The sequence below is a fragment of the Anolis sagrei genome, chromosome 2, assembly GCF_037176765.1.
Source record: "Anolis sagrei isolate rAnoSag1 chromosome 2, rAnoSag1.mat, whole genome shotgun sequence".
Taxonomy (NCBI): domain Eukaryota; kingdom Metazoa; phylum Chordata; class Lepidosauria; order Squamata; family Dactyloidae; genus Anolis; species Anolis sagrei.
In genome coordinates, this window is record NC_090022.1 from 75,088,608 (window position 1) to 75,116,390 (window position 27,783).

At 40.0% G+C, this 27,783-nt stretch overlaps 1 protein-coding gene across 1 annotated transcript in view; it reads left to right on the forward strand.

Moving 5' to 3' along the window:
• Positions 1-24,153, forward strand: part of CAMKV (CaM kinase like vesicle associated) — an 81,779-nt gene extending 57,626 nt beyond the window's left edge. Inside the window, exons 2-11 of the mRNA XM_060765740.2 lie at positions 6,367-6,475; positions 7,546-7,677; positions 10,481-10,555; positions 11,595-11,733; positions 12,126-12,246; positions 13,985-14,060; positions 14,776-14,912; positions 16,595-16,673; positions 17,119-17,206; positions 18,744-24,153. Coding sequence (XP_060621723.2) covers positions 6,381-6,475; positions 7,546-7,677; positions 10,481-10,555; positions 11,595-11,733; positions 12,126-12,246; positions 13,985-14,060; positions 14,776-14,912; positions 16,595-16,673; positions 17,119-17,206; positions 18,744-19,115 — 1,314 coding nt within the window. The 5' untranslated portion in view covers positions 6,367-6,380 and the 3' untranslated portion in view covers positions 19,116-24,153. The remainder of the gene's footprint in view (positions 1-6,366; positions 6,476-7,545; positions 7,678-10,480; positions 10,556-11,594; positions 11,734-12,125; positions 12,247-13,984; positions 14,061-14,775; positions 14,913-16,594; positions 16,674-17,118; positions 17,207-18,743) is intronic.
• Positions 24,154-27,783: the final 3,630 nt, after the last annotated feature.

Consider the following 27,783-nt stretch of genomic DNA (forward strand, 5'->3'; position numbering starts at 1 on the left):
GATGGATGCCTGCATGGTGTCCAAATTTGCCAGTACTGAATATACATTTTTTGTCTGTTTCTTCAAAGAACCATAAATGTCTCATTATTTTGGTGCTAATTCCACATATCCTTGCAGCTTTTGTTGCTTACTTTAATCTGCATAATGTTTTTGTGTCCATGGCTAATGGTTTGAAAGGCTTTGGAGACTGAAGAAATGTGATCTTTGTATATTAATAGATTTTGCGGAATCTGTTGTGGTGCACACATTTACATCTCAAATCATCTATATGTCCTGATTCTCTGTAACTGGAGAGGTGGCATTGTATTCCAAAGCAAGAGCCTCCCACTGATCTGTTTCCTTCTATCAGAATGGTCATGAAACTACCTGAGTATCATATCAAAAAGGAACAGCCAAGATCTTGCATCATGGACTACAATGCATACCTTTTCCATGATGGAGCTAGTAGGCAGTAGGTAGCAGTGTTCGCACATTGTGAGCTATATGGCACTACACAACACATCCTCTATATTGCCATATATCAGGTCACTATGAAATATGTCCCATTGTGAGACACTATGAAGTGTGGGGGCATTTTTCCAGCTAGGCAGAGGGCAATCATGACTTTCCACAGTTTTCTGTTTTAAATTAACCTGTGGTTTTGTTGGGGGTTATTACATCCCTTGTTCTGTCCTTGGGCAAGGGCATTCTGCCCCACAAAGCACCATAATGTTGTGCATCACAACATTACACAACAGGTACACTGTTCACTGCATTTTTGCAGTTCTCCCAACTGCACAGCAATGACAATGTTGTCCCAATAGGAATACCACTCTACAGTTCTAAACTCCGCCATTTTTAGATGGCTCGTGACATTGTAAATTCCCAACAGGATGCCATCCTTTTTGTTTTGTTCTGTGCCATTCCCCTATCCCTAAAGGTAGCCCCAGATGTCAATTATTCTTCTTTATTCCAACATAAATCCCTCATTCACACATATACAGCATGTACAAGATACAGCTCAGAAGCCATGACATATGCTTATTCGTACTTGCAACATAGCCAGTAATTTACTTTACAGTGCCCTCTGGTGTCCAAGGTTTCTCTTTTTATGCCTAGGCTCTGCCTGAAGTTACTGTTCCCCAGAGTTGGATGTGTGCGTTTTAAAGAACATGCTGCTGTAGTTCTTATGTTTATTTTTTTGTTCAGATGAGCTAGAGTTGTTTAACCTTTACCTCCTATCCATTTTCCTTCTCACTGCTACCTGTTTTTCCTGTATCTTTTCTCACAGTAGATAGAGAAAATCAACAGGAGAAAGCAATTTTGAGCAGAACAACAGCAGGCAGAGAAAGGGTTAAGCATCTTTCCACATACATTGAAGATTAACGCCTCCCATAGTTATTTGTAGGTGTTCTCCTTTAAAAGGGGAACTTACACATAACTGCATGTAACGTGTCATTTGGCCCTTTGTCCTAGCAAATAATAATCTGGTGAAGAACTATGATGACTACGATAACTCCTGTGAGTCACTGTGAGCTGTGCAGGTATCCTTTGACTGCTTTTGTTCTTTCTTCTATTTCTGTGGAATGAGAGAATCACAATCTCAGAGTTGAAAGGAGCCACAAGGGCCATCTAGACCAGAATGCATAACTGATACACACCTGAAAGATGCCCATTTAACTTCCAAAGGAGGAGAGCCCACCACCCTCAAATGAAGCTTAATCCTCAGTCAAACAGCTCTGACAGTAAAGTTCTTCCTAATGTTTAGCTGGGAGTTATTTTCTTATAACTTGAATCCATTGGATGCAAGCAGAAAACAAGCTCTCTCCATCATCTATGTGACATCCAAATATTTAAAAATGGCTATCATGCCACCCCTCTGTCCAAATGTGGGAAAGAGTTGCTTGCATATCTCTTTCTGAGTTTTGTAGTACCCATTACAAATCAATATCAGAAACACAATGACAAATAAGCCCAATTTTTAACAATAAAAGAAATTATATACTAAATAGAACATATATCTACTGTTCCAAAATGCACTATAGATATGCCACAGCTACTGAAGTAGATTTCTTTGTGGACAATCTTTAACAGAAAAATGTATATCAGGGGCAGAAATAACATGGAAAGAATAGAGATAGGTTCCAAAACAACAACAACAACTAATAGGGATTGGTAGCAACACACACAAAAGAAATGTTCTGCAGTGTGTGCCAGTATTTTTCTTATCAAAAGCCAATAATATGCACATGCAAAATGAAACAACCAAAACAGATCATTTTTGCACAAAATATTGAAATGTCTACAAACCATAATTCGTTCTGGAATGACTTTTTCTTCCACAGTATTCACTCTTATGATCTTATTTTGTAGCCTTTTTAACATGCTGGGAGGAGGTTATCCATTCTTCACATTCCTCTCTATTTTCAGAAGAGTTTTTAGAGGTAGTTGCTGTTCACCTTGGCTGTTCTAGGGAGGGATACTCTGCTAAAGTAAGGTAGGCTGAAATAGAATCTCGGTCTTTCCAAGATCACGTCTTAGTGCATTATGTATTGCAGGCGTACTGCTGAAGCCCGACACTGAAAGTCTATATTTCTCTAGCCCTCCTCCACCATACCCCCAGGGTTGATGCTGCTAAAAAATTCTACCTAGACAGAGAGCAAGGAAAAAAGGGGAGGCTGGGTGGGCCTGAAAAAACGTAAAAAAATCTTCTTTTTGGAGACTTTTTTAACTGAGGCATGCATGTATAAGAAATTTACCAATTTGCCCACCCTAAATGCACTATTGAAAAAAAATACATTATTCAAGGTGAAAAGTGCCTGATCCTTACCCTTGGCCATTTCAGTACCTCTCCCTTCCAATTTCTTTTTCTCTTTCTGAACAGAACACATGAACACAGCCCTTTCTTTAGCGTTTCTTTACCCAAACCAGTAATTCACAAGTATTATGTTTACAGAAATATTTGCTTACGATCGTATCAGGAGCTGAAAACACAGTTTGTTTGTGGCTTGAGATCTTAATTTTCTCAGTCTTTACATATAGGGAGAGGCAGAGTGATGTAGCACTTTAAGCATTGGATTACAGCTCTGGATTCAAATCCCTGCTCAATCATGGAAACCTATTGTGTGATCTTGGGCAGGTCACACACTCTCGGTCTCAGAGGAAGGCAAGGACACATATACCCTGCCAAGAAAACATTATGATATATTTGCTCTAGGTGTGAGAGATAATTTGAATGCACATAACGACTTATTTTTCTTCTGATATCGGGTGGCTGGCTGGGGAAATGAGTTGAATTGTCCTTTACTTGAAAGCGTTCTTCTATAAGTCCTGTCATATGGGACTGTCTGCTTGGATAAAAGAGGACAGGACTTAATCTCTCTTCTGTATCCTGCTGAACTGGCTAATGTCCCACTGGAGGAGAGCTACAGTTTCCTGTGTAACAGGACTGGAGAGCTTTGATCTTCAGGTGTTTTAGACTTCAATTTCAAGGGACCTCAACTAACATGGCGAATGATAACAGATTACTCAGTCCAAAATCTCTGGAGAACCAAAGGTTACCTAGTCCTGCTCTGTAACTTTATCGTTATTTGTTTGTCCCATGCAGAGATATTTTTTCTGCAGACAGACATCTCTTACCCTGTGCAAATTCTGCAGCAAAGCTAGGCTTTTTTCTGGAGTGTATTTTTTCGTCTTTACTACAGCACGATTTCTGCCATGTTGCCAATAGCATTAGGATTAGCTGCAGAACATGTAGGTCATCATCCCACTTCATGGCTGATGAGGTACAAAAGACAGCACTTTCTCAAAGATAATGTAGCAATTGAGGGGAAACGGGGGTGGAATTTTGAGCACATCCACTTAGGAGGACATCAGGCATCGCTCATTATTTGAGATGTTTCCACTAGAGAGCCAGAAGACTATGAAATAATCACTGAGCTATTAAACTACCATTTCCCCCTACAAACTCACGCAGTCCCAGTACCAGTTCTGGCAACAATTACACATTTCAGTTCAGCATTCTTAGTCATGAGATGATCACCACAAAAGACATGATTTCTTTTGCTTGACTGAATGTATTTTAGAATGAGATTTTGCAACATCTCAAGGCAAGTGGAAAGAGCTTGCTTTTGTTTCCCAAAAAAGGGGTCATTCTGGTGTACTTTCAAAAATGAGAAGCTGTTTTAAAAATAATAAAACCAAGGATTGCCGTATTTAGCTTTTGTGGTAGATGGGCGTGCATCTGCTCTTGATTTGTTGGACTGAAGTTTGGCACCTTTGTGGCTAATTACACTTTCTGGAAATGTGTTAATACAGTACCTGTCACTATCAGTGGGTGACAACTGAGAGGCAGTGAATTGCCAGATGGGTCATCCCAACTGGGTGTGTCATCCTGTCATTCACATTTATTCATTCATTCATTCATTCATTCCTGACATGAAAAAAAATCATTCATTCATTCATTCATATTGAGTTTCCAAACTGCCTAGGTTTGGACCCAGTAATTTATCCTATCCCACAGCCATTAAAGGGAAGGAAGAAAAACTTGACAAACATTTCACATACAGTTCTAGATATGTAATATTGTTTGGCGCAGAAGGAGATATATCAGCTTGAGAAATACCTTTATTCAGGGCTACTTGAAACAGGACAAGTATAAGAAAACTATGTATGCAACATACAAATGGTGGGCTAACACAACTAGCAGCAAGGTTTTCCTCTAGCCGTATATCCCTCATATACACCGACCAAATGGCTGATAGACGCTGTAGAGGCATTGTCCAGGAAGATGAATCTATTCAGGGGATAAGGCTGGGCACCTTAGAGAGCTACTCTAAAGTTTGGCCTAAAATCCAGAATTCATTCACAAACTACAGGATATAGAAGGAGACACTGGTGTTACTTGATTTGCTATATGTGGAGTTTGTTCCCAAAAGGTACCTAGCCCCCCCCCCCCAAATGTGTTGTAGTTGGCAACACATTGTTGGCTAGAAGCTGAATATTATGTTCAGATCAAAACTATCAATATATATCAAACCACTTCGGTACAGAATTTGAAAATTCAGATCCCATCCAAACTTCCTGACTATAAGAGCTGTTCAGCAGTGGAACTCTCTGCCTTGGAGTTTTACGTTATAAAAGGGTAGAAATACTCCTTGCAGTGTGTCTGAGAAGAAAGAGCATTCATTAGACAGGTGAAAAACACTTTCTGAATGGAACATACTAGTTTAGTTTGTCGGATAAGCCTAATGCTTGTAGAGTGTCAGGCCAATGAGTCCAGTATATCATTTTTCATCTCAGTTTTTTTTCCTGGCTTTTGGCCAGTTACAGAAAAACCTAAATTAAAAAGAAAGTTATGAGACCTTCCTGCTTTTAAGACTCTTTTAGGCATTGAGTATAGCCCATGGGTGTTTGTTTAGTAATATTTTTCAGGTTTCTGTTTCTGCGCTAGATCAAACTTTGATCTTCCGGGTATTTTAGATTTCAGTTCCCAAAGGCTTTGGGAACTTTGACCAACTTAGACAATGATCAGAAATTGTGGGAGCTGAAGCCCAAAACATCTAGAGGGCAAAGTTTTAGAATTATCACTGTGGAGTACAGAACATTTGTTTCCTTCCAAAGTTTGTTGCATGTTTATTATCAGCATCAAGAAATGACAGAGTTATGACTGCACTTGCTGAAAGATATTTGCTTTTCTTCCCCACTAAGTAATATGGATTGTAGCTATCTGAAATATACTTATATCATAATGATGATAATCTTTTGAAATTGATTTAGTGAAGGGTAGGCAAACTATAGTACTCGGATTGGCCTAATTGCAGAAGCTCTCTGAACGTGACCAGTTCAGGCCTCTCTCTTCCTAATCACTGTTCATCCCACCAAAGAAAACTCTCACAAGCCATTTAGGTAGCTGTCTGTCTGTCAAGAGAAATATAACTTTTGACAGTAAAGATTTTAATAAAAAGAAAAGAAAAGTTTAAGCACTGTCCACTGTTTTGATCCAAACCAGGGGACGGAAAGCAAAGCAGCTGTTCATATAATGTTTGGTTTATTATTTTAACTGGGAAATCCTGTTCGTGTATCTCTTTCACACCATGTCTGTTCTGGCCCTAAGATAGTCAGAAAGAGAATGTAAACTACTTTACAGTGTGAAATGACTGCTTGCCAATGAGTCAGCCAATCTCTTAGGGTGTGTGAACTGGGGCAGGGAGGTGATAATGAGGGTGGATTACATAATGATTTGTCACAACACTTTGCACCTGCCTGTGTTCACTTCCATCCTGCTCAGTAGCACACCATTGACTGACTCTTCCTGGGTCCCTTATATCTGAAACTATCTTTCTCCCAAAGATGTTGATCCCAACCCTTTCATTCTTAATTTTGCAGCACCAGGCTTGGCAATGCCGTTTGGATGTGTTACCCTGGGAGATAAAAAGGATTATAACCAGCCATCAGAAGTGACTGACAGATATGATCTGGGTCAGGTCATCAAAACGTAAGTGTTCTGACTTTTCCTCAAATTTTGTCAGGCGAGAGGTCCACCCATCTAAGAGTTGAGGAGCCTGTCATCTTTCACATATTGACTGATTGGTTGGTTGATGGATTGAATATGTATCCCATTTTTCTCCCAAGATGGTATCCAAAATGTCTTGTAATAATTTAAAAATAATTAAGCAAAAACATTAGTTTACAAAAGTTTAAAAATCAACAAAGTTTTAAAAGCATAATTTAAAACAGTTAAAACATTAACCCATTTTAAAAATGTAATTTCCTGCAAAATATTAAAATATAGTCAACCCAGATGCAACCATCCTCAATGCATTTTTTGCAGAAGATAGTGTGACCATTCCCATAGTGACCATATGAGAGTTGAAGTTGAAATTTCAAGCAGGGATCTTCTGACTCCTAATTCGCACTTTTTCTTCCTGCCTTAAAACACATTTTGTGTTTAGAGTCCTCATGTCTACCTTTTCCCACGGAGAAGATATTCATATATTAAAAGTCGTTTCCACTGAAATTCAGCTGAAATGAAATGTAAAAGGAAAGTATCAACTCTCCAGCTGAAAGTGTTGGCAAGGGACCATAGAATTGTATGATCTGAGAGAAAAACACCTTCTTGGATTTGTCGTTTTGTTGGATATGTATCCCTTTCCCTGTCAGAGAGCTCTGGTCCCCAACAAAATATAAATACCAGGATTCAGTTGGATGGTACCATGGCAGTTAAAGTGGTGTCAAATTGCTATAATTTAGGAGTGTGGGTGGTCTCTTAGCAAGAATCTGTGGAGAAATGCACAAGGCTGAGGAACCTTTGTCCTGCCAAATGTTTTTGACTTCTCCTAGAAGCTGTAGGCAGAATGAAGAGTGGTGAGATATTATGAGAGCCATAGCCCAAGACATCTAGAAGGCCAGAGTTTTCCAACCCTGACAGAAACTCATGCCTTCATTTCTCTTGGGTGGGTGACTCAGAGAAGGCCAGATGACTGTCTGTCCCTGCTGCATGGTTGGGCTGCTCCAGCCATTGGGCATGAATGGCTTAAATGTGAATGTGGCTCTTCTTTCTCCTAGAGAGGAGTTCTGTGAGATATTCCGTGCCAAGGAGAAATCAACAGGCAAGCTATATACATGCAAGAAGTTTCTGAAAAGAGATGGTCGTAAAGTGCGGAAGGCAGCCAAGAATGAGATCATCATCCTTAAGATGTGAGTTGTGAATGTTGACAAAGACAAATCCTTCAACTAATTAGCGAAGAATGAACAACACCCAAAATATTGTTAAGACTGCAGCTGCCATATTCCAACATAATTGTTTAGACTGACCAGATCTAATAAGTACTGCACTGCAACAATGTCTGGAAGGCCACCAGTTGTCCAGCTGTCCCCTAGTGTCTGCTTTGAGTATCCTTGTAGAGAGAAAAAGTGTGTAAATAAGCGTAATAATTTATTTATTCTTTATTTATTAAATGTATTTATATCATGCCCTTCTCATCCTGGAGGGGACTCAGGGTAGCTCACAACAAAGGCACAATTTGATGTCTTGAACACATATCAACATATACATTAAAATACATTAAAACATATCAATAATGATCATGATAATGCTCTATTGTTATCTTAATCAATAACAAATGGGAATTGTAGTCTAGCACACATAGAAAGTGCTCATTGGGCAAGTGTTCACCTATTCCAGTTTAAAAGCATATCTGTATGAAACTATATAAATAATTGTTTCCTAAAATCACTTGCATTGCACATCAGAAGTTGGTAAGTTCAGTAGGCCTGGAGCCAGTCCTTTGCTCACCTACCCCCAGATCTCTTTATTTCACCCTCTGAACTAAAGGGAAGACATAACTCTATTTCTAGGTTTCTTTAAAATAGTGGTTCCAAACCTTTGGTCCTCCAGGTATTTTGGACTTCAGCACCCACAATTACTAAAGGCTTCTAAGCTGACTGGGATTTCTGGGAGTTTAAGTTCAACTTAAAAAATTTATGAAATCAGGGGTAATTGACTGTTGTCATAATCACAGACTTTCGGGAGCTCAGTTCTCCTTTTTTTAAATGTAAACAATTTGGGCAAGAAAAGGAATTGGATCAATGAAGGCAACAAAACTGGGCCAGGAACATATATGGCCCATGTAATTCCGCATCATCAGAGCACCCTTTGTATACACTGAATTATTGTACTTATCTTGCCTATCTGTTAATTGAGTATGAACCTTATATAATTCCATATGTATTGCCATGTGTAAAGCAGATCACGACATGTGAAAGCATTCCCTGAGTTCCAGCCCTTTCCCTTCAGCAAGGAAAGTATATTTTCCAAGCTACTTGAAATATATGGAAGAAAGAACTGTTATGATTGATTTCTTTGGTGAGCAAAACATGAGATACCTTCTCTAATAGCATAAATCACTTGACAACCTCAGGCTGCAGAGTGTTCAGTTTAATTCATTTCCTGCACGAAATACAGCTATAACAACGTTATTACCTATTCAGTGACAGTTACCAGCTTGTCCACCTACAAGGCACTGGTTGGCAATTAAGGGCCAGACTAGATGACGGCTGTTTTTAAAATAAGCAGCTAGGGATGTGAGTCATATTGAGAACATGGCATTAGCTGGGGGAGGGTTCTTAATTTAGAACTTGTGATTCCATAGCCTTCCAGATGTTATTGGGACTCCAGTTCCCATCAGCCACGACAAGTCACAGCAATGGTGCCCTCCACTGGGTACCATAGATTTTTTTAAAAGGTTAATTTGACTTTACACAGCTTTGAGCAAATTTCAGATATCCCTCGGAATATCTCACAGCTTTGGGGCAGCCTGAACACTGGAGCTATCACCTTTTCCTTAAACTCCCAATCAAGCTCAGGGAAAAGGAGATGGATCTTTCCTGTGCCACTGCCAGCACTCCTTGTATTTTTATGTTTCGTGTATTTACATAGATGCCTGTGAGTTGTGTTTGTTTGTTTTTTATGAACAATCTATTTAAAATGTTTTAAAACTGGATAGCATATTGGTAGTCACCATCTTTTGTCAGTAAGTACATGAACCTCATTGCCAATATATAATACAATCAACCCATTCAAGTGATTGACTGGATTGAGTTGTAAGAGTCAAGACCTCTTTCCTGGGACCATAGGAGTATGCCATTCTTGGCAAGGCTCACTGACCGAATCAAGAGTGTTTCAGAATTCTGCACTTCCTCAAAATATCCCCTGATTTGATGCTCTAAAAAGATGCTATTATGCTCACTAAGTACTACATTTCATGAAGGAGCCTGACAAGTTCTAAAGGATTCATTAGAGACATGTGAGGATGATGAAGGCAATCCCATGCATAAGTGCTGGAGGAACTTCACATGTGTAGTCTCAAAGAAGGATTGGGTGTATGGGGGATAGACAAGTTATAGAAAAGTGACAAGTTAAAGAAAAGGAGAATTATTCCCTATAATTGTTGAGGATATAATAGGAACTCTGTCTTCAGCTGCATAGTGCATATTTAGCTTAGAATGTCTTCCTCATTACAAAAGTAGTAAAGAAATGGAATACACTCCGCTGAGTGATTTGACAGCTGTAGGAAGTTGCCTCCTCCAAAATGGTTAGACCAGTGGTTCCCAACCTTTGGTCCTTCAGGTGTTTTGGACGTTAAATCCCACAATTCCTAACAGCTGGTAAGCTGGCTGGAATTTCTGGGAGTTGAAGTCCCAAACAGTTGGAGGACCAAAGGTTGGGAACCACTGGGTTAGACAGATACTTAACAGATAAACATTGACTGCTGTATATATAAAAACTGTGTAGCACTCCAGACCTTTTGGACTGCAATTCCCATCTTTATTCCCCACTGGCTACATGAGTTAGGGCTGATGGCAGGTGTTTTCTAACAACCTTGAGGTAGCATACATTGCCCATTTCTGGGCTACAAAAACCCTTCCTTACCCTTGGATTGGATAGGCCCCAATATCTCTCCCAACTCCTAGCTTTCACCTTGCTTTCCTTTCTCTACAGGGTGAAACACCCCAATATTTTGCAGCTGGTAGATGTGTATGTTACCCGGAAAGAATACTTCCTCTTCTTGGAACTGTAAGTAGGCATTCTATTCGAAGATGCAGTACATTTAGGGGTTTCTCCCCTTTGTATCACAGGGCTTCTTGTGAGCTTTCTCAGCTCTGAATAATCTTATTCACACTTTACAGGTTGTCTCACCAAATAATCTGTATGCCATTCATGAATTCATTATGTTCATTTGAGGGAAGAGCAGTGATTCATTGGTGGACAGCATGGAGAAGATGTCAAATTCAGTTCCCACCATCTTTCTCCATGGATAGGAAAGCTTTCACTCTGAAACCTAGGAGAGATGCTGCTAAATTAGTTTATCCATGTTTCCCAAACTCTAGTCTTCCAGAGTTTGGGTTCCCAGGATCTCTGAACATTGGCAAAAGCGGTTGAGGCTTCTATGATTTGAAGTCGAAAACACCTGGAGGGCTAGAGTTCGGGAATCACGGAATTGGATGGATCAGTGGTCTAAGCACCAATGTATGTCCCATTCAGGCTGACCTAAAATGCTCCCTTAAAGGAGGGCAAGATCCACCACCCACCCATTTTTTACACAAAAGACAACTGCATTGAGGGGAATAGGACACCATCTTGCATCCTACCTGGGAACAGTGGGCTAGCTAAGGGGACAGAGGGCAGACCGTTCAGAGTACACAGTTTTATTCTAAACAGTTCACCTCTGATCCTCATCATAAAGGCAGCTGCCTCACTCTCCCTAATGGTAGAGCTGGCCCTGGTTCTGGTATATATCCTGGAAGCCTTTCGCATGAAAGAAATAAAGCACTAAGAAAAAGGGACATTTTGAATTTTTAGCCAGAGAACTCGTCCAGTGCCTCTGACCAGACTGCCAATTCCATAGGATGCAGCCATGGCAGTTAAATGGAAACATAGTGCTCTAATTTTGTGGTATGAAAGGGTCTTGGGGCACAATTTCTACCAATCTTGTTGTTATGAGGAACCCTCTTTTCTGATATGGCAATGATGCTATGGCATGATACTGATGCAGTAGTGCAATATTAAGTAACCTAGTCTCCCTTCTTTCTTTTTGTTTTTCTCCCATCCATAGAGCCACTGGACGGGAAGTATTTGATTGGATCTTAGATCAGGGTTACTACTCTGAGCGTGACACCAGTAATGTTGTCAGACAGGTGCTGGAGGCTGTGGCTTACCTACATTCCCTCAAGATTGTGCACAGGAATCTCAAGGCAAGTCATTCATCTCCTGCTAGGCCCTGGACACAGCAACACCAAAGCCAGTTACTTATCACATCCTCATTTGCACTTGCTTCCATTTCAAAGCAGAGTAAAGCCAATACAACATTGCAATTTGTTTCCCATTCTTCTTCATTATGGCTAAGGTCATGTCCATGCAATATGCACACTCCTACTCATTAACTCTCTCTCACACACTCATATACACAGAAATACAGAGAGACCCATTCCAAATATAGTGTGCCATGCATTTCCAAGAGTATGGTGCATCTTTGGAAGCTGAAAGGAGCCATTTTGTCCACATTCGGCTGTTAATCTGGAAGTTCTGGGTTCCTTTCATATTGCCCCCTTTCATCCATCTCTTCTTTTCTACTGTGTTCCCACAGCTAGAGAATTTAGTGTACTATAACCGCCTGAAGAACTCAAAGATTGTAATCAGTGACTTTCATCTCGCCAAACTGGAGAATGGGCTCATTAAAGAACCCTGTGGAACCCCTGAATATCTAGGTAAGAGATGGCAACATGCCAAGCCATCCCAAAGTATTTCACTACCTAAAGGAAATAATAAGATGACACCCTCACCCACATTAACACAGAAGCTGATTGGATTTGCATTGACTGAGAGTATGTACATCTGAGGCAGGAGACCTAATTTTGGGGGGGGGGGGGGAGAGAGAGAGAGAGAGATCAGGACTGCTTGCGTAATATATGTGATATATACAAGCAGTCATGCAACATAGCAGAATAGCTGAAAGGTTTACAAGCCTAATGTGGAAGCTGCCACTGCTTTCCTCCCACCTCCCTGACATGATTACATATCTCACTCAGCCTAATGGTACAACTAGTCCTGGCACCACGATCACAACCAGAGTGGTGTTTTAATGCAAGGACCCAGTGGGAGGACAGAAGTGATATCCACAAACAGATTAAGAATAGTCCTGCTAGGCTTCCCTATTCCAGGACCCTCTTTCCCACAGTGCCCAGCCAGGTATTCATGTGAAGTACAGGATGTAAGGGCAGCAGCTCTGTATTATGGTTGTTCTCCATAAAAGACTATGCACTCCAATCCTATGTCAAATTACTTCTTGACTATATGGATTCTTCATCTCATTGGCAAATCCCTTGTACAATTTAAATGGTGGCCTCGCACAACCAGTAGCAAGCCTGCATGAGACGAATTATCCTGATCCATTTCAATCTGGCTTCAGTTCTGGTTATGGGATGGAGACAGCATTGGTCACCTTGGTAGAACCTCCACATTAGGAACTACACAGGGTGAATGTGTTCCTGACAGTTTTGCTGGATCTCTGAGCAAATTGACCATGGTATGCTTTTGGGCTGCCTCACTGAGGTGAGGCTTGGAGACACTGTTTTGCAGAGCCTTCATTTCTTCCTTGAAGAGCAATACTAGAAGATGGGTGCTGGGGGACTGCTATTACCTTGACTTGTGAGATTCTATATGGCTCTGTTTTGTTCCCTATACTATTTAACATATACATCAAACCCTTGGAGAGGTTATTCAAAGTTTTGGCATTAGATGTCACCAGTATATTGATGACATCCAATTCTTTCTCTTTTTCCATCTCATTCCAAAAAAGCTGTTTCTGTGCTAAACCAGTTCCTGACAGATATATTGAACTGGATGAGGGCAAACAAGTTGAAGACAAGACAGAAATGCTCCCAATTAGTCATAAAACAGATCGGGGAATAAGAATTCAACCTGTGATTGATAGGGTTGCAGTCCCCCTGAAGATGTAGGTCTGCAGCTTAGGTGTTCTCCTAATTTAAATCTGCCCCTGGATGCTTAGATATCTATTAAATTATAGGTCCGTTTTGTGTTTTAAGCATATTCTTCCTTATTTAATAATATTGTGAGTCACCTTGAATTTTACTTTGAGGCAAAGGGCAGCATACAGGTCCAGTAAATAAACATAATCCAGTGAATACTACATGTTTGTTCTCTCTTCTTTTGCTTTTTGCATTTGTAAAGCACTAACTTAAAAATATACAGGGAATGTTTACATATTAAACTGTGTAAATTCTTACATCTGCCTTCTAAAGTGGCATAGCCCTAAAATAGTTGTACCATGTGATATTTTTAAATGTTCAGTTTCAACTCGATTGAAGCAAGGTTTCTGAAATCCTGAGTTCTAGAAGGTTTTCTATTATGTGTCCTCTGAGGGGGAGGGGGGAGTTGTTGACATTTCCTTGGAAGAGTACTCAGCATTTCCTTCTGATCTTGCAGCTCCTGAGGTTGTTGGGCGCCAGCGATATGGAAGGCCTGTGGACTGTTGGGCAATTGGTGTGATCATGTATATTCTGTAAGTAAGCAGGGAAGGTGAGGCTTTTGGATAGCCAAGTTCTAATGGGACAGTGTGGATAGCGGGGAGGATGAATGCCAGAAAATAAAACAGGACAGACATGGGGAAATGATGACTCAAGGAAAAATACATGGTTATGGAATACAGGAGGCAGCTTGCCTCCAATCTGCTAGAGTATAACTCCCATCATCCCTAGTTGGATAGGTAATGCTGAGAAATGATTGCAGTTGGCATCCAGCAACATCATGGGATGGCCTCAAGTTGCTGCATCCTGGGACCAGTGATGGTACAGTTTGAGCATCTCTTTTCCAGAATTCCAAAATACTCCAAAATCCAAAACTGTCCACATGGGTGACTGAGATATTGAGACTTTTGCTTTTTAATGAATCGGTGTATACAAACATTTCATGCAGAAAATTATTACAAATAGTGTGTATACATTGTATAAAGTGTATATAAGCATTGATGTATTACATGTCTAGGCTTAGTCCCATCTCTAAGATGTTTCATTAGTTACATATATGCAAATACATAGATTCCAAAATCTGAAAGTCAAAATATTTCTGGTCCCAAGTATTTTAGATAAGAGATAGTCAACTTAGGAGTGAGTAACAGGGTTTGCCCAGCAGTGAAAACCATGGATCTTAAATCTCTTGTTGCTGATGTACTTACTGTAGTTAATTTCTCACACATAAATCACATTCTTATGCTACAGTTTGTCAGGGAACCCACCCTTCTATGAGGAAATGGATGAGGATGACTATGAGAATCATGACAAGAACTTGTTCCGCAAGATCTTGGCTGGCGACTATGAGTTTGATCCACCCTATTGGGATGATATCTCCCAGGCAGGTAAGACTTCATGAATAGGCATAATGGGCTGGGGTGTTGGGAACAGGAAAATGCACATTGCATGTCGCTTGTAGGAGCTGCCTACCCCCCCCCCCCCCAATTGTGAATGGTAAATGCAACTCCGTGGTTCCCATATCCATTTAACAGGATTGGATTTACTCACCCTTCCCTTGTCATAGCAGTAGGGGAAACGTAAGTTGTCATTGGTACCATTCTATGGCAGGGTAGGTGGAGAAGTCTTTGACTTAGCCAGTATGTCCAAGTATGTAATAAATCCTCCTGTCCACAGATTTTGTATTTATGGATTCAACCATCCATTGCTTTAAAATATTCAATAAAAATCCAAAAGGCAAATCTTGATTTTGCCATTTTATCTATAGGTGATTACATGTAGCCAAGTATGGCTGTCTTGGTGGTGGGTCCGTAAGTAACTGTGGAGACCTATTTTGGATCCACATGGTCTTTCACAGTGAGGACGCATTCCAGATGAAAGACAGTCCTGACAAGAAGGCATGATGTGCCTTCTTGGCATGTTTCTCCCTTTTATCCTCTATTCATGCCTCTTCAAAATCCACAGCACTGTTAGTAAAAGCTGACCTCCAATTAGAAGGCTTGAGAGCCAGGGCTTCCCAGTGCTTGGTGTCTATTCCACAATTTTAAATGGTTTGCTTTCAGCCCATTTTTAAATCCCTTTTGTTGTTCATCAACATTCTGTTTTCCATTCTTGAGCTGAGAATAAAGTAACTGCTTTGGGAGATGGTAGTCAGCATTTGGACAACATGGCCAGGCCAGTGAAGTTCAACGCTCTTGGTCTTTGCTTCTCCCAGAATGCTGATGTTTGTGCACCTGTCTTCCCAAGAGATTTGCATGGTTTTTCTAAAGTAGCACTGAGGGAACCTTTCCAGAAATCAAGAGTAGCATTTGTAGCTTTTCCATTATTTCACAGGCGTTCAATAGAGTTGGAAGGACAATAACTTTATATAAACAGACAGCAAAAGCCCTCTGTATTTAAAAATGGAATCTTTCTGGCAAGAAAGATGTCTCATCACACTGCAGCAACGCATCAAGGAAATTGTCAACTGTCATGAGAATTTTTTGCATTTGGGTTTGTGAGTTGAGGGGGGGTTGCAAAACACCTGGTTTTGTGCCAAAAGACAATGTTTTTGCACTAAAAGTGTTGGGGGGCAGGTTTTTGCCCAAATTTTCCCAAAAAAATCCAAATAATTTAAATTTAATTATTTTTACAAAAAATGTTCCAAAATATACAATTTGAAAATGTGCAAGAACGGTTGTAATCTCATGCAGGGAGAAGTTTTGAAACAATGTGTTTTTGCATGAGGAAATCAATATTTGCATCCCTGATGTGATTCTCCAGGACCTTTCTTGCAAAGGGTCATGATAAATAGTATGCAGTAACTATCTGAAAACCACGTGAATTAAAAATAAAGCAATCATGAAAGGATTCTGATTGGACTAGAGGTTAATTGAAGTTTTTCCATCTTGATTTTTTTCATTTAAAATGGTAGCCACAGATGTCTATTTTCCATCACTAATATAGGCTTTTCACCTATTAGTGAAAACTATCTAATCATTAAGATCTCATACTATCTCCAGATCATTGTCTGCTGTGCCCCTCATCCTCTGCTAAGCCATTGTAAGTAACTGTTTCCTCTTTTCTCCAGCCAAGGATCTGGTGGCACGTCTGATGGAGGTGGATCAAGACCAAAGGATTACAGCAGAGGAGGCTATTTCCCATGAATGGTAAGTACACTAGAACTGCTCCTGACTTGGGGTGGACTTCAGGTGCATCTACAATGTAAAATTAATGCAATTTGACCCCACTTTAACTGTTATACCTCAATGCTATGGAATCATGAAAAGTGTAGCTTTACTAGGTCTTTTGTCTTCTTTGCCAGCTATTTATTTATTTATTTCCTGCATTTATAACCCGCCCTTCTCACCCCCGAAGGGGGACTCAGGGCGGCCTCACAGCAAGCACGATTGGTGAGGTATCATCTAGTGCTGATGCCTCACCAAACTACAAATCCAGGATTCCATGGCAGTTAAAGTGGTTTCAAGCTGCACTAAGTCTACAGTATAGATGCACCCTTAGATCTCAAGATAGGGTGCAACAAAGTCAGAGAAGTAAGCCTTGTGCCTTCTCTCTCTCTCTCTCTCTCTCTCTCTCTCCTCTCCCTCTCTCTAGGATTTCTGGTAATGCAGCTTCAGACAAGAACATAAAGGATGGTGTACGTGCTCAGATTGAGAAGAATTTTGCCAGGGCAAAATGGAAGGTAAGAGTGATGTTGACTAGCATTCTTCCTGGCTCTGAGTCACTACAAGACCCAAGGCAGTCTAAGATTTGAGGAGATGTATCCAATTCTCTCTTGCTCTGTTTCTGGTCTCTTCTGCACTTTCTCTGTCAATGGGTATTGGTTTTATACTGGGAAGACTAACTAAATATATAAATAATTTCATGTTTCCACACCACAGGGTGGGAGAAAAAGGATTTCTCTGCATTTGAACATTATTTTCCTCTTCCAAAAAAAATGTGATTTTCTGCAAAATGTTTTGTTCACATAAGATTGGGGGAGGGGGGAGTAACCATGATTTTAGATCAGCTATTTAGCTGCAGATCAGTAATGTCCCCTGGCCATGCCATGCCCTGACCCAGTCCTGCCTTACTGAGCATCCCCCATTGCAAGTGTTGGAAATCTATTCTCCAGTTGATTGGAAAAAAGCTAACTGATATTGAGGCCATGCTATTCAGAATTTGAGATCTTCTACTGAGCCCCTGTTGCATGTTCCAATACCCTGTGAAATTAAGGACATGTAACGAGATTTTCTTTATACTAGCACCAGGAATGTGGAACTTCCCACAAAACAAAGTTAGGTTGGTTTCATCTGTTTTGAGTGTATGGCAGACTGATAAAACAGTGCTGTCCCACATGCCCTTTGCTATTTAAAATGGCCCTGTTTTAAAAGTGTGATATAAAACCATATTTTAGAATTGTTTGTAGATTGTTTTTAAAGAGGATTTTATTGTGTTTTGAGCATTTTTAAAATCTCTATACTGTTTTAAATGTTTGTATTGGTTATGTATCACCTCTGGAATCCTTGTGATCTGGGAGACAATACATAAACACTCCAAATAAATAAAAATTGATTGATTTAAAAGCCAAATTATTTACCTGAAAAAAATTAAATGGTACATAGCCCTATACTTTACTTACGGAAAGCCTCTAGTCATCAGTAAAACAGGAGGCACGGTTTGTGCCAGCTGAACTGCTAACCTGAAGGTTGCCAGTTCAAATCCACGAGATGGGGTGAGCTCCTATCTGTCAGCTCCAGCTTCCCATGTGGGGATATGAGAGAAGCCTCTCACATGATAGGAACACATCCGGGCGTCCCTTGGGCAAAGTCTCTGCAGATGGTCAATTTCTCAAGATGCTTCTGACACTATTTTTTAAAATTCAGTAAAACATTGTGAGATATAATACAATTCCCAAGAAATTGTATGGACCTTATTGTTTGCTTTTTGATGCTTTAGCCTTGAGAATCTTTGCCTTGAGGCGGCTTCTCTTCTCAAGTGTTTGTCTACAGTCAGAAGTGCTGAAAACAACTTCACAATAAAGCTGAGATCCTTCTGTACAAACATGCCAAGATTACTATTATTTGTTAAAAACACTTTTGAATTGATAATATCAGATTGTAAAATGGAAGGCAGAGAGCTAGATGGAGACACTGGTTTTATTGTCTTGATATTGAGGAGGTATTAAATCATTATGTGACCCACTAGGCGACCTTCTCTATCTCCCTCCTATCCTACAGAAAGCGGTCCGTGTGACCACCATGATGAAGAGACTCCGAGCACCAGAACACACAGATGCAGCCAAGGCAAATCCTCCCGCTGCTGCATCAACAGACGGGGCTGCCCCCACAGAGACCACCAGCTCCTCACAGGCCAAACCAGAGGCAGATGGCAAAGTTCCAGCGGCGACTGAGGCAGCCACAGCTACAATAGCAACAGCCCCCCCTCCTGCAGCAGCAAGCCCAGAAGGAACAGCATCAACAGCTCCAATCGCTACTGCAGAAACTCCAGCCACCACAGCAGCCCCAGCAGCAGCCCCAGCTACATGTAACGGGGAACAAAACACCGCTCCGAGTGCCACTCCAGAGTCCTGGAATGAGGAGACCGGCTGAGTCAGAGGGGAGCTGGGCAAGGGCAGGGTTGTACCTCTCTTTGTTGTATCTTTTTTTGTAAATAGTCACTGGCATGGTACCCCAAAACTGTCCTAGCTTCCCCAAAAATCCCCTCTGCGTCTGGCTGTCGGTTGTCTGACTCCGTGTGTCTTCAGCTAGGTGCCAGCAGAGTTTCTATTTTTTATGTGACAAAGTCCAAAGTGACCCTAATGGGCTCCGGTAAACAGATGGCTGGGCCTCCATAACCCACTGCATGAAATATTCTCTCTTTCCTTCTCCCTGCCTCCATTGCTTTCTTTTCCTTTGCCCTATTGGTAGATTTTTATTTATTTATTTTCTCGCTACTAGTGGGCATTTGGTTTTCTTAATTTATTTATGCACTTCTTAGTTTAGCTGCTAACAAAAATGCAGTCCTCTCAAACTATTCCCATTTTCTGTCCAGGTTCTGGACTGTCTGAGTCTGTTGAATTGAAACCAGAACAATCAGATCAGATAGATTTACCAATTGGTGAAGGTACAGGGAATGAAATGCAGATTGAAGTCAAGTTGCTAGGATCTCAGTGAAATATACAGAAGTCGACACATGATCATAATGAAGTTTCTAGGTCAGAGATACCTTTACAGCAAAAATTGGCAGTTTTCCAGATGTTATTGGACAGCCATTCCCATTATCCCTCACCACTGACTGTGCTGACAAGGGCTGATGGAACAGCCTCTAAAGGGACACATGTTACCCACCACTGCTGTATGAATGAATGTGGAATTCATGTCTTCGACTGCTGACATCGTTTTAATCTCTCTGTTGACTGTCTGAATTTGCATGCACAATGCTAATGCAGTTCCATGTTTAGTATAATATGTGTGTGCAGTATGTGGTCTTCCATATAACTCTCAATATATGGACACATTGGAACTTTGGGCCAAATTGGAAAGCAAGCCATCTTCAAGAAAGCTGGGCATAGAGGGGTAATAGCACATGGTAAGCTGCGACTTTATGTATGTATGTATGTATGTATGTATGTATGTATTTATTTATTTATTTATTGTGGAGTTCACATATTTTCTTTTGTTGCCTCCAAAACTGCAATAGACAAGAAGCTAACATGCTTATATGGGTAACCACTTAGGATGCTCTCTTTCACCCCAACACTGTAATCCAAAGCTAGCAGTCCTGAGCTTGTATAATAAATTCGGCATTCATTGTTTTTAACATTATTCAGTTCTGTCCTCCTCTCGCCTATAAAACAGAAATAACGATGTCATGAATTTTACATGGCAGGAAGTGTAATCATTCTACATTTTTTGTAGGAGATTTTAGAAAAGGTTGGCATCCTATAAAACAGCTTTTCAAACATTTCATGTTGGTAACACACTTTTTAGACATGCATCTATTTGTGACACAGTAATTCAGTTTTACTGGCAAACTGGAGGTTCATCCAACCCCTTCTAAAAGATAAATTGCAGTGATGAAATGCATGGGAACATATATCTCATGAATGTGAAAACCTTTCATTTATATTTTTAAAAATACATGATTAGTTGCTTATGGTATTTCATATAGACCCAGATAAAGATAAGATCAACTAAACTGAGGACTATGTTGTAGTTTAAGTAACATCTGGTGAACAGCCTCCACCATTCAGATGTTCTAGTCGAAAGCAAATCCCACTGAGTTCAACAACACTAACTCTCAAGTTGCATAACCAGATGACAAGCATGCAACAGTAGCCAGATTTGCAGAGAAAGGATGCAATTGTAAACAAGATATAAACAAACATGTTGTATTATTCCTAGCTGTAGTTTTTCTGCAACTAGAAAAGTTTGATGAAAAAAGCTACCTTTCCTCTTCAAATCCAGCCTTGATCTCTTCTGCTTTTTCATTGATCGGCAAACTGAAATTACTGCTAAACGCAGCATTTCAGCTGCACTCAGGCAGGACATTTTAATTTCCCAGAGTCATGTTCTGTTATAGATTCCATTCAGAACAATGTAGCCATTCTACAACACTGTCACTAGCAATGGCCCATTTTAAATAGTGTCTCCTAATTTTAGCCACTTGCTCATAGGCTCTTTTCTACAAAGAAAAAGCAGCTGAGACAACAAACTTTCTAAACAACTCTGCTGATCTTTGCCATTGGGGTGCTTTTTGTCCCAGCTAACAAAAATGTATTAGAACAAAAAAAAATCTTCATTCCATTTTCCAACACAATGATGCAGTCAAACAGTTAATAGCTAATATATTGGCCCATTCAGGGAAATTCATGGAGACAGGAAGTATCTCACCATACATGAAGAACGTTGTCACCTTGAGAGAGGAGACAAGATAGGTGTTCCTGTTGCATGATAGTAGACACTTGGGTCATATGACACTTGGGTTGTCGTCATCTGACAATTCATGCTAACTTTTGTATTGGAATTCATAGGAACTGTTATTACATTGTGAGAAATAGCATGATAAGCCAGACAAACAGACTTTTGGAATTTTCCCTAATGCAAGCTTTGAACAAAGATTTAAATCATACATGCAATATTTATTATGTGAAATATTCCACCATGTGCTAACACAGTTCTTGATCTTATTGCTGTTAGAAATTGCACAGGGAAGAGTTACTAAAATTGTGCAAGAAGCTAGTTACACACAATTTACTGCATGGAAACCCATTCAAACATCTTATTTATGGTTGTTTGTGTAGCTTGGATTATGTGGCTTTTAATTTTGTCTGTTTCTGTCTCTCAGATAATTATGTGGGGTTCTAGATAGGCAGGCTTTTGGAGCTAGAGGCTCTATTACCCACAAGGAAGAGAAACATTTGCACCTATTTCATACCCAGACTCTTAATCCTAGAGTTACTTTTCAACATGTTACAGTCTCCTGTTGGCAACCAATTGTGCAATAAAAAAGAGCCTGCTGGGATCAGCAGGGGTTGATGCGAAGGAAAGAACATCCCCAACCAGAGACATCTTGCTGGTTTCTGTTTATTAAACTTTCTAGCTGTCATCAACCATCGCAGTAGTCAAGTACTTGAAACATTTGTTCCTGCTTCAAGTTGTGTTCCTGAGCCCCTCTCTGTGGGTGTATTTTCCAAAAGAATGACTGGTGATGCAAGCAGACGAAGTGGTTTCTCCTATTAGCGCAACAGCTTTTGCTATGGGAAACAAATACATCATCCCAGTATGATTTGCCGTACATGTGCATGATTAACAGGAGACTGTCTATTATTTGCCGTATGTTTTTGTGCTGAACTTTTCAACCTGTATATTCTTGTCTTGCATTAAGCTACATTCTGTGTGTGTGTGTGAAAGAGAAAGAAAGTGAATGACTATGTGTTATAATGTACAGCATTATGTGGGTTGTGTTGTTACCACTTCTTATAAGCACAAGACAAACACTAGGTCTTTGATACTCACTGTTTTACTCTATGGTGGCTTATGATAAGAACTAGTGCAGTATAGTGTTTCACTCTAGATTCCTGTTTCTTAAACAGGCCAATTCAACTGTAGTGGAGGCCCAGTTCTTGGGCTACTCTGATCTCTAATAATCACAGTCAAGAGTACTAAGGGTGCACCTACACTACAGAATGAACTGCCAAGGTCCAATATTATGCAGTAATGGGAGTTGCAGTTTTACAAGGGCTGTAGCTTTCTCTGCCAAGAGTTTGGATGCCTCGCCAAACTACAACTTCCAGAATTCTATAGCATTGAGCCATGGCAGTTAATGTCGTATCAAACTTCATTAATTCTAGGTGTAGATGTAGTCCGATGTTTGTATCAGCTGCTGGTGAATTTTAAAAGGTTACAAATATTTCCCCCTATTTTTGCTGACATTTCCATAAGATGAGTATTCTGTTGGCATAATTTTATATTTGTTCCCGAAAATTTGAGACCACTCTCAAGGGAATTCACTGCTGCGAGTAATGATTTTATATATGTATTTACCTTATTTTTTAATTATTCAAAAATGTGTATTTATTCTCTTAAAAAAAGAATGACATTATAAAATATTATAAATTATGGACTGGCCAGGACTTTGTTTGCTACAGATGCATGGCTCCTAGATGCCCTATTGTTCCTTGCTTAATAATGCAGTCCTATATATTTTTCAGAAAGCCCTACTGAGTTCAGTGTGACTTACTTTCAGGTACACGTGAGAAGATGGTGGTCTTAATTTTCCAGGGTGCAGTTCTATACCCACTTTTGAGTAGAAAAATGCAAGATTGAACTCTCAATTAGCAGGGATTTTGATTTGGCTTCAACTTGATATTAAATGGAATGATCACTTTGGACAGACTGGTCTTAGCAGTAAGCTGTTTCTAAGTAGGTGCAAGGGCCTTAACTATGACAATTAAAATAGGAGCACACAGGTTGTATTCATCCGCTCATTCATTCCAGGCATTTATTACAAACTGTGCAACAGACTCAGCTATTTTTATAATAGGAAGAGTTGTAAAACCCACATAGGCTACTCAGTATCATTCATAGGGGGCTGGGGGGTGCACTCATCTCAGCCATATCCAAGGACAGGTGATGCTTCAGTTGCCATTTCTGTTCCTGAGAGAAGCTTATCAATTTTAACAGCAACACAATTCACAGAAATCCAAAAGTGATGCTTTCTCCATTACTGCATTGTAAAACTAACAAATGCTGTATCTGTTCAGTTTGTCCACCATACACCTCTTAAACATAGATCTCTCAGGAAAACAGGTGACAATTCTCTGCATGAATCATATACCCCTCCCTCTTTCCTCATTACTGGTATCCCAGGTTTAGCAACACACAAGAGCCCTGACTGTTGTTTTGAGTAGTCTGCACAAGACAGACCTCCTTGGTGTGAAGTCTCAGCCACTTGCCTGCCTAGGTCCTGCCTCTAGCATTCCTCTTCTTTTTCCTCCCTCACAAGCAGCTGCATGTTTGTAAGTTTGGGTTCAGTCTATGGAATTGTTTTATTTTGACTACAGCCACCCAGAAATTCCTGTGTAATTGCCGCACTGTACCACTGGGGAAAAAAATAAAGACCTTTGGCGGATAAATTGAGAGACCACTTGCACTTGTATTGTCTGTTTGTATCTCTGTCTCCATTGTAGTCACTCTTAAAGCTGCCTTTTTCCAATTCATGTCAAAATTGGTAACAATATCAATCTATTGATCACAAAGGAAGGGGTATGTATCTCTACCCCAATTTTGTACACATCCCCATGGATCCCTTGTTTTATCCCCCAAGTGTTTGCACCAGACAGAAGACATGCCTGGAGCAGCAGCCTTTCCCAAATTATCTTTGCTCCTTATGTCAATCAACTTCTATATTTAAATCCTGGTTTGAGGCTCTGGAACAGGCAAAGAGAAAGGAGGAGGTACATTTTCATCCCTTGCTTCCTTCCATCAAGATACATTTGGGAGGCAACCTATTCAGTAATTACTAGGATTCAAGATGACATGAAAGTGGAAAAGGAAACAAGCAAATCAGGGAAAGGCAAGGTCAGATTTTAATTACCTTCCTCCACTTCATGATTCATGATTTAAATGCCACATCAGCTAACAGAGAAGCGGTTATCTTCCCTTGTGTAGCCTTCAGTGGATTCAGAAGGTATGCCATTGGGACATGTTTCACAATGGTGTGTAACACCTTTCTGTATTACCTGCCTACACATTTTACTGCCATTTGCTTCACCAATGCCTTATTAGTGGGTTCATTTGTCTATTACTCCTCTACCTAAATGGGAAAAAAAACTCTGAACCATTTGACTTCACAAGAGGGTGGAGACGGTGAGGTCTACAGAAGTCCATAGCAATAGAAGAAAGAAAAGGATAAAGCAATTTCCAAATACAGGAGGTAGAAGAAGGAGGAGGTACATTTTCATGCCCTGCTTCCTTCCAGAAAGACACATTTAGGAGGACACTTGTCAGCCGCAGCTAGAAGGTGTCGGAACCAGTTTAGTGTAGCACTTAGAATTTGAGACTAGTGCTTGAGAGATTCAAGTTCTAAATCCACTCAGTCATGGAATTTCCTGGATGAAAGTAGGGAAACCAAACCTGTTGGACCAGCTGGAGTATCTCTTACAAAGTTAAAGCATCTGAGGATCTGATAGTTTAGGTGGGAAGATAACGAAAGAAATAGACGACAGAGAATTCTAGATACTTAGTACTGTACTACACTAGGCTAAGAGAATGTGAAGATGTGTACAATCTTTGAGATGTCCAGAGCTCCTGCAAGATGTAATGGATTGGATGATTGCTTTTGGAAAGGGATTAGGCAAATTCAGAGGTGACAGGTATTGAATTATCTCTCACCCTTTCTAGCTGTGTTCAACCACACAGGTAATGTGCTTCAGTCTGTACACAAGTTACTGGGGGACAAACATGGAGCAAGAACCTCTACTTTTGGACCTTGGTTGTGGGGACACCTCTTTGACCCCTGTGTGAAATAATATCCTCGACTTAAATGGCCTTTCTTCTGGCTTGCTCCAGCAGGGCTCTTAACAAATTGATGATGGGAAGAAAAAAGTTCAAACGTAAAAATAATATTTTATGGTTATTTTTAAAAGTTGCTTTTGAAAGGCATCACTTCATTAATCTTGAGGTGTTTTTCTTATGAATATACATAAAAGCTACCGTCAATGTAGTAATAAGTAACACAAATTGTTTTTAAAATATTGTAAAAGGCAACTGCAATATCTTATTTTTAAAACACTATAATAAATATGAGAAATTAATTTTAAGATTCTAAGCTCTTACTTGAGGAGCTAGAATAGGACTTCAGCCAGAATATGTCTCAAGTGACACAGAAAATGCAAAAAGGTTGAAATGCAATTGAAAATCCACCTTTCTGCCCAACCATTAGCCATTCTTTTTACTCCTTGTTCAAATGTGCCAAAAACTATATTTCGGTCTTTTGCATGGAATGTAAATTGATTATCCTTCTGTGTTGTCAGATTCAACACATACAGCCTTATGAATATGTTTATACATATTTGCAAGATTCTACTATTTCCTTTACATATTCTCTGTTTTCTTCTCTAGGATTCAAAGCCAAAAGAGCAAGTCTTCCAGCCTTTTGCAAGTGATAATGGTTCACAACTATACTAAGTATAAAATGTGTCAAATCTTGAATTCCCACATAAATTTCCAGGATTTTTACTAAATAGACAACCATATCATATTCTACAATCCTTTAAGCAAGAAGCTGCATCTTGTTTTTTCATTGCTTCATCTTAGCAAAACATGGCACTCAGTCTTATTACAGAAACTATGCAATAAATTCTACTCTGGAAAAAAAACACTAAGTCAAATTATAGGATTCCCTTACATCTGTGCTTTTGTGTTGTTACATAAGTCACAGATGTGAGGAAAACATAATGACTTCATGTTTTGAAAATAAGCACTATTTTCAATAATCATGGAGTTCATTCAGTATGAGATAGACTTTCTCTGTGGAAACTTCAGAGACAAAAAAGGCATTAATACACATTCAATTAAAATGCATGATGAGTATTCCAGCTATAGATGGTTTCCACTTTCCAATCTTTTGCAACAAACTCATGCTGAAAACAGATGTAGCCAGATCTGCTGTATGGGAGGAGGATCTCTGACATCGTGATTAAAAGTGGCATGAATAGGAAATTATTGCCTTTTCTCAGTGGTATAAGTTGGAAGAGGATTTTTGTTGCTTCTAAAGCAGCTTGAATAGACCACATTCATCATTTTACTCCAGGGGGCAAATCCTAAGAACGTGTCTCTAAGGAATAAATAAAATTGCATTTAGGCCCACAGGTGACACAAAGGGTTAAACCCTGTTGCCGGCAGGACTGCTGGCCGAAAGGCGGCGTTTTGAATCTGGGGAGCAGGGTGAGCTCCCATCTGTCAGCTCCAGCTTCTCATGCGGGAACATGAGAGAAGCCTCCCACAGGTTGGTAAAACATCCAGGCATCCCCTGGGCAACATCTTTGCAGACGACCAGTTGTCTCACACCAGAAGCGACTTACAGTTTCTCAAGTCGCTCCTGACAAACACACAAAAAAAGGTCCTATTCCTCAGTAGCCCCTATGAAAACATCCAATTTCTTCATTACAAATTTGTAGAGTCTTGAAAATAGGAGAGGGTAGCTGCAGGGGATTCAAGGGCCTGTTTCCTCCTTCAGGGTCCTCAAGAGTCCACAGAGATTTCCAAAAACACCACTAAGCTAAAGGAGAATTGCTATTGTAGGAGCCTGGAACTGAAGGCCAACAAATCAAAAACATCCGTAAGTAGCCAGACTTTGCTCAGCCTTGCTTTAAATAAAAATACGTTCAGTAGCTTTCTCGTGGTTTTTGCCTTATGTGAAAGCACTATGTCTAAATAAGAGGCCCATAAAGGCTCCCCAATGCAAACCAGGAAAAAAATCAGATTGTGGATCATGCAGAGATATTCCATGTACTGTATGAAATAGATTTTCCTCTTTAGACAAGTTGTTTTCATGTGATGAAAGTGATGATGGAGAGGAAGGGGTACAAGTGTGTTCTCCTTGGGTCTGGAATATGCCTGTTCAAAGATACTGAACAAACAGTGTCTATGATCTCTAATCTAGTAAAATTGATACCTACCCGCTGGATTTGAAACAATTTTATTGTTTGCCATCAAGACACTTCCAACCGATGGTGATCCTAAGGTGAATCCATCACAGGGCTTTCCAGACAAT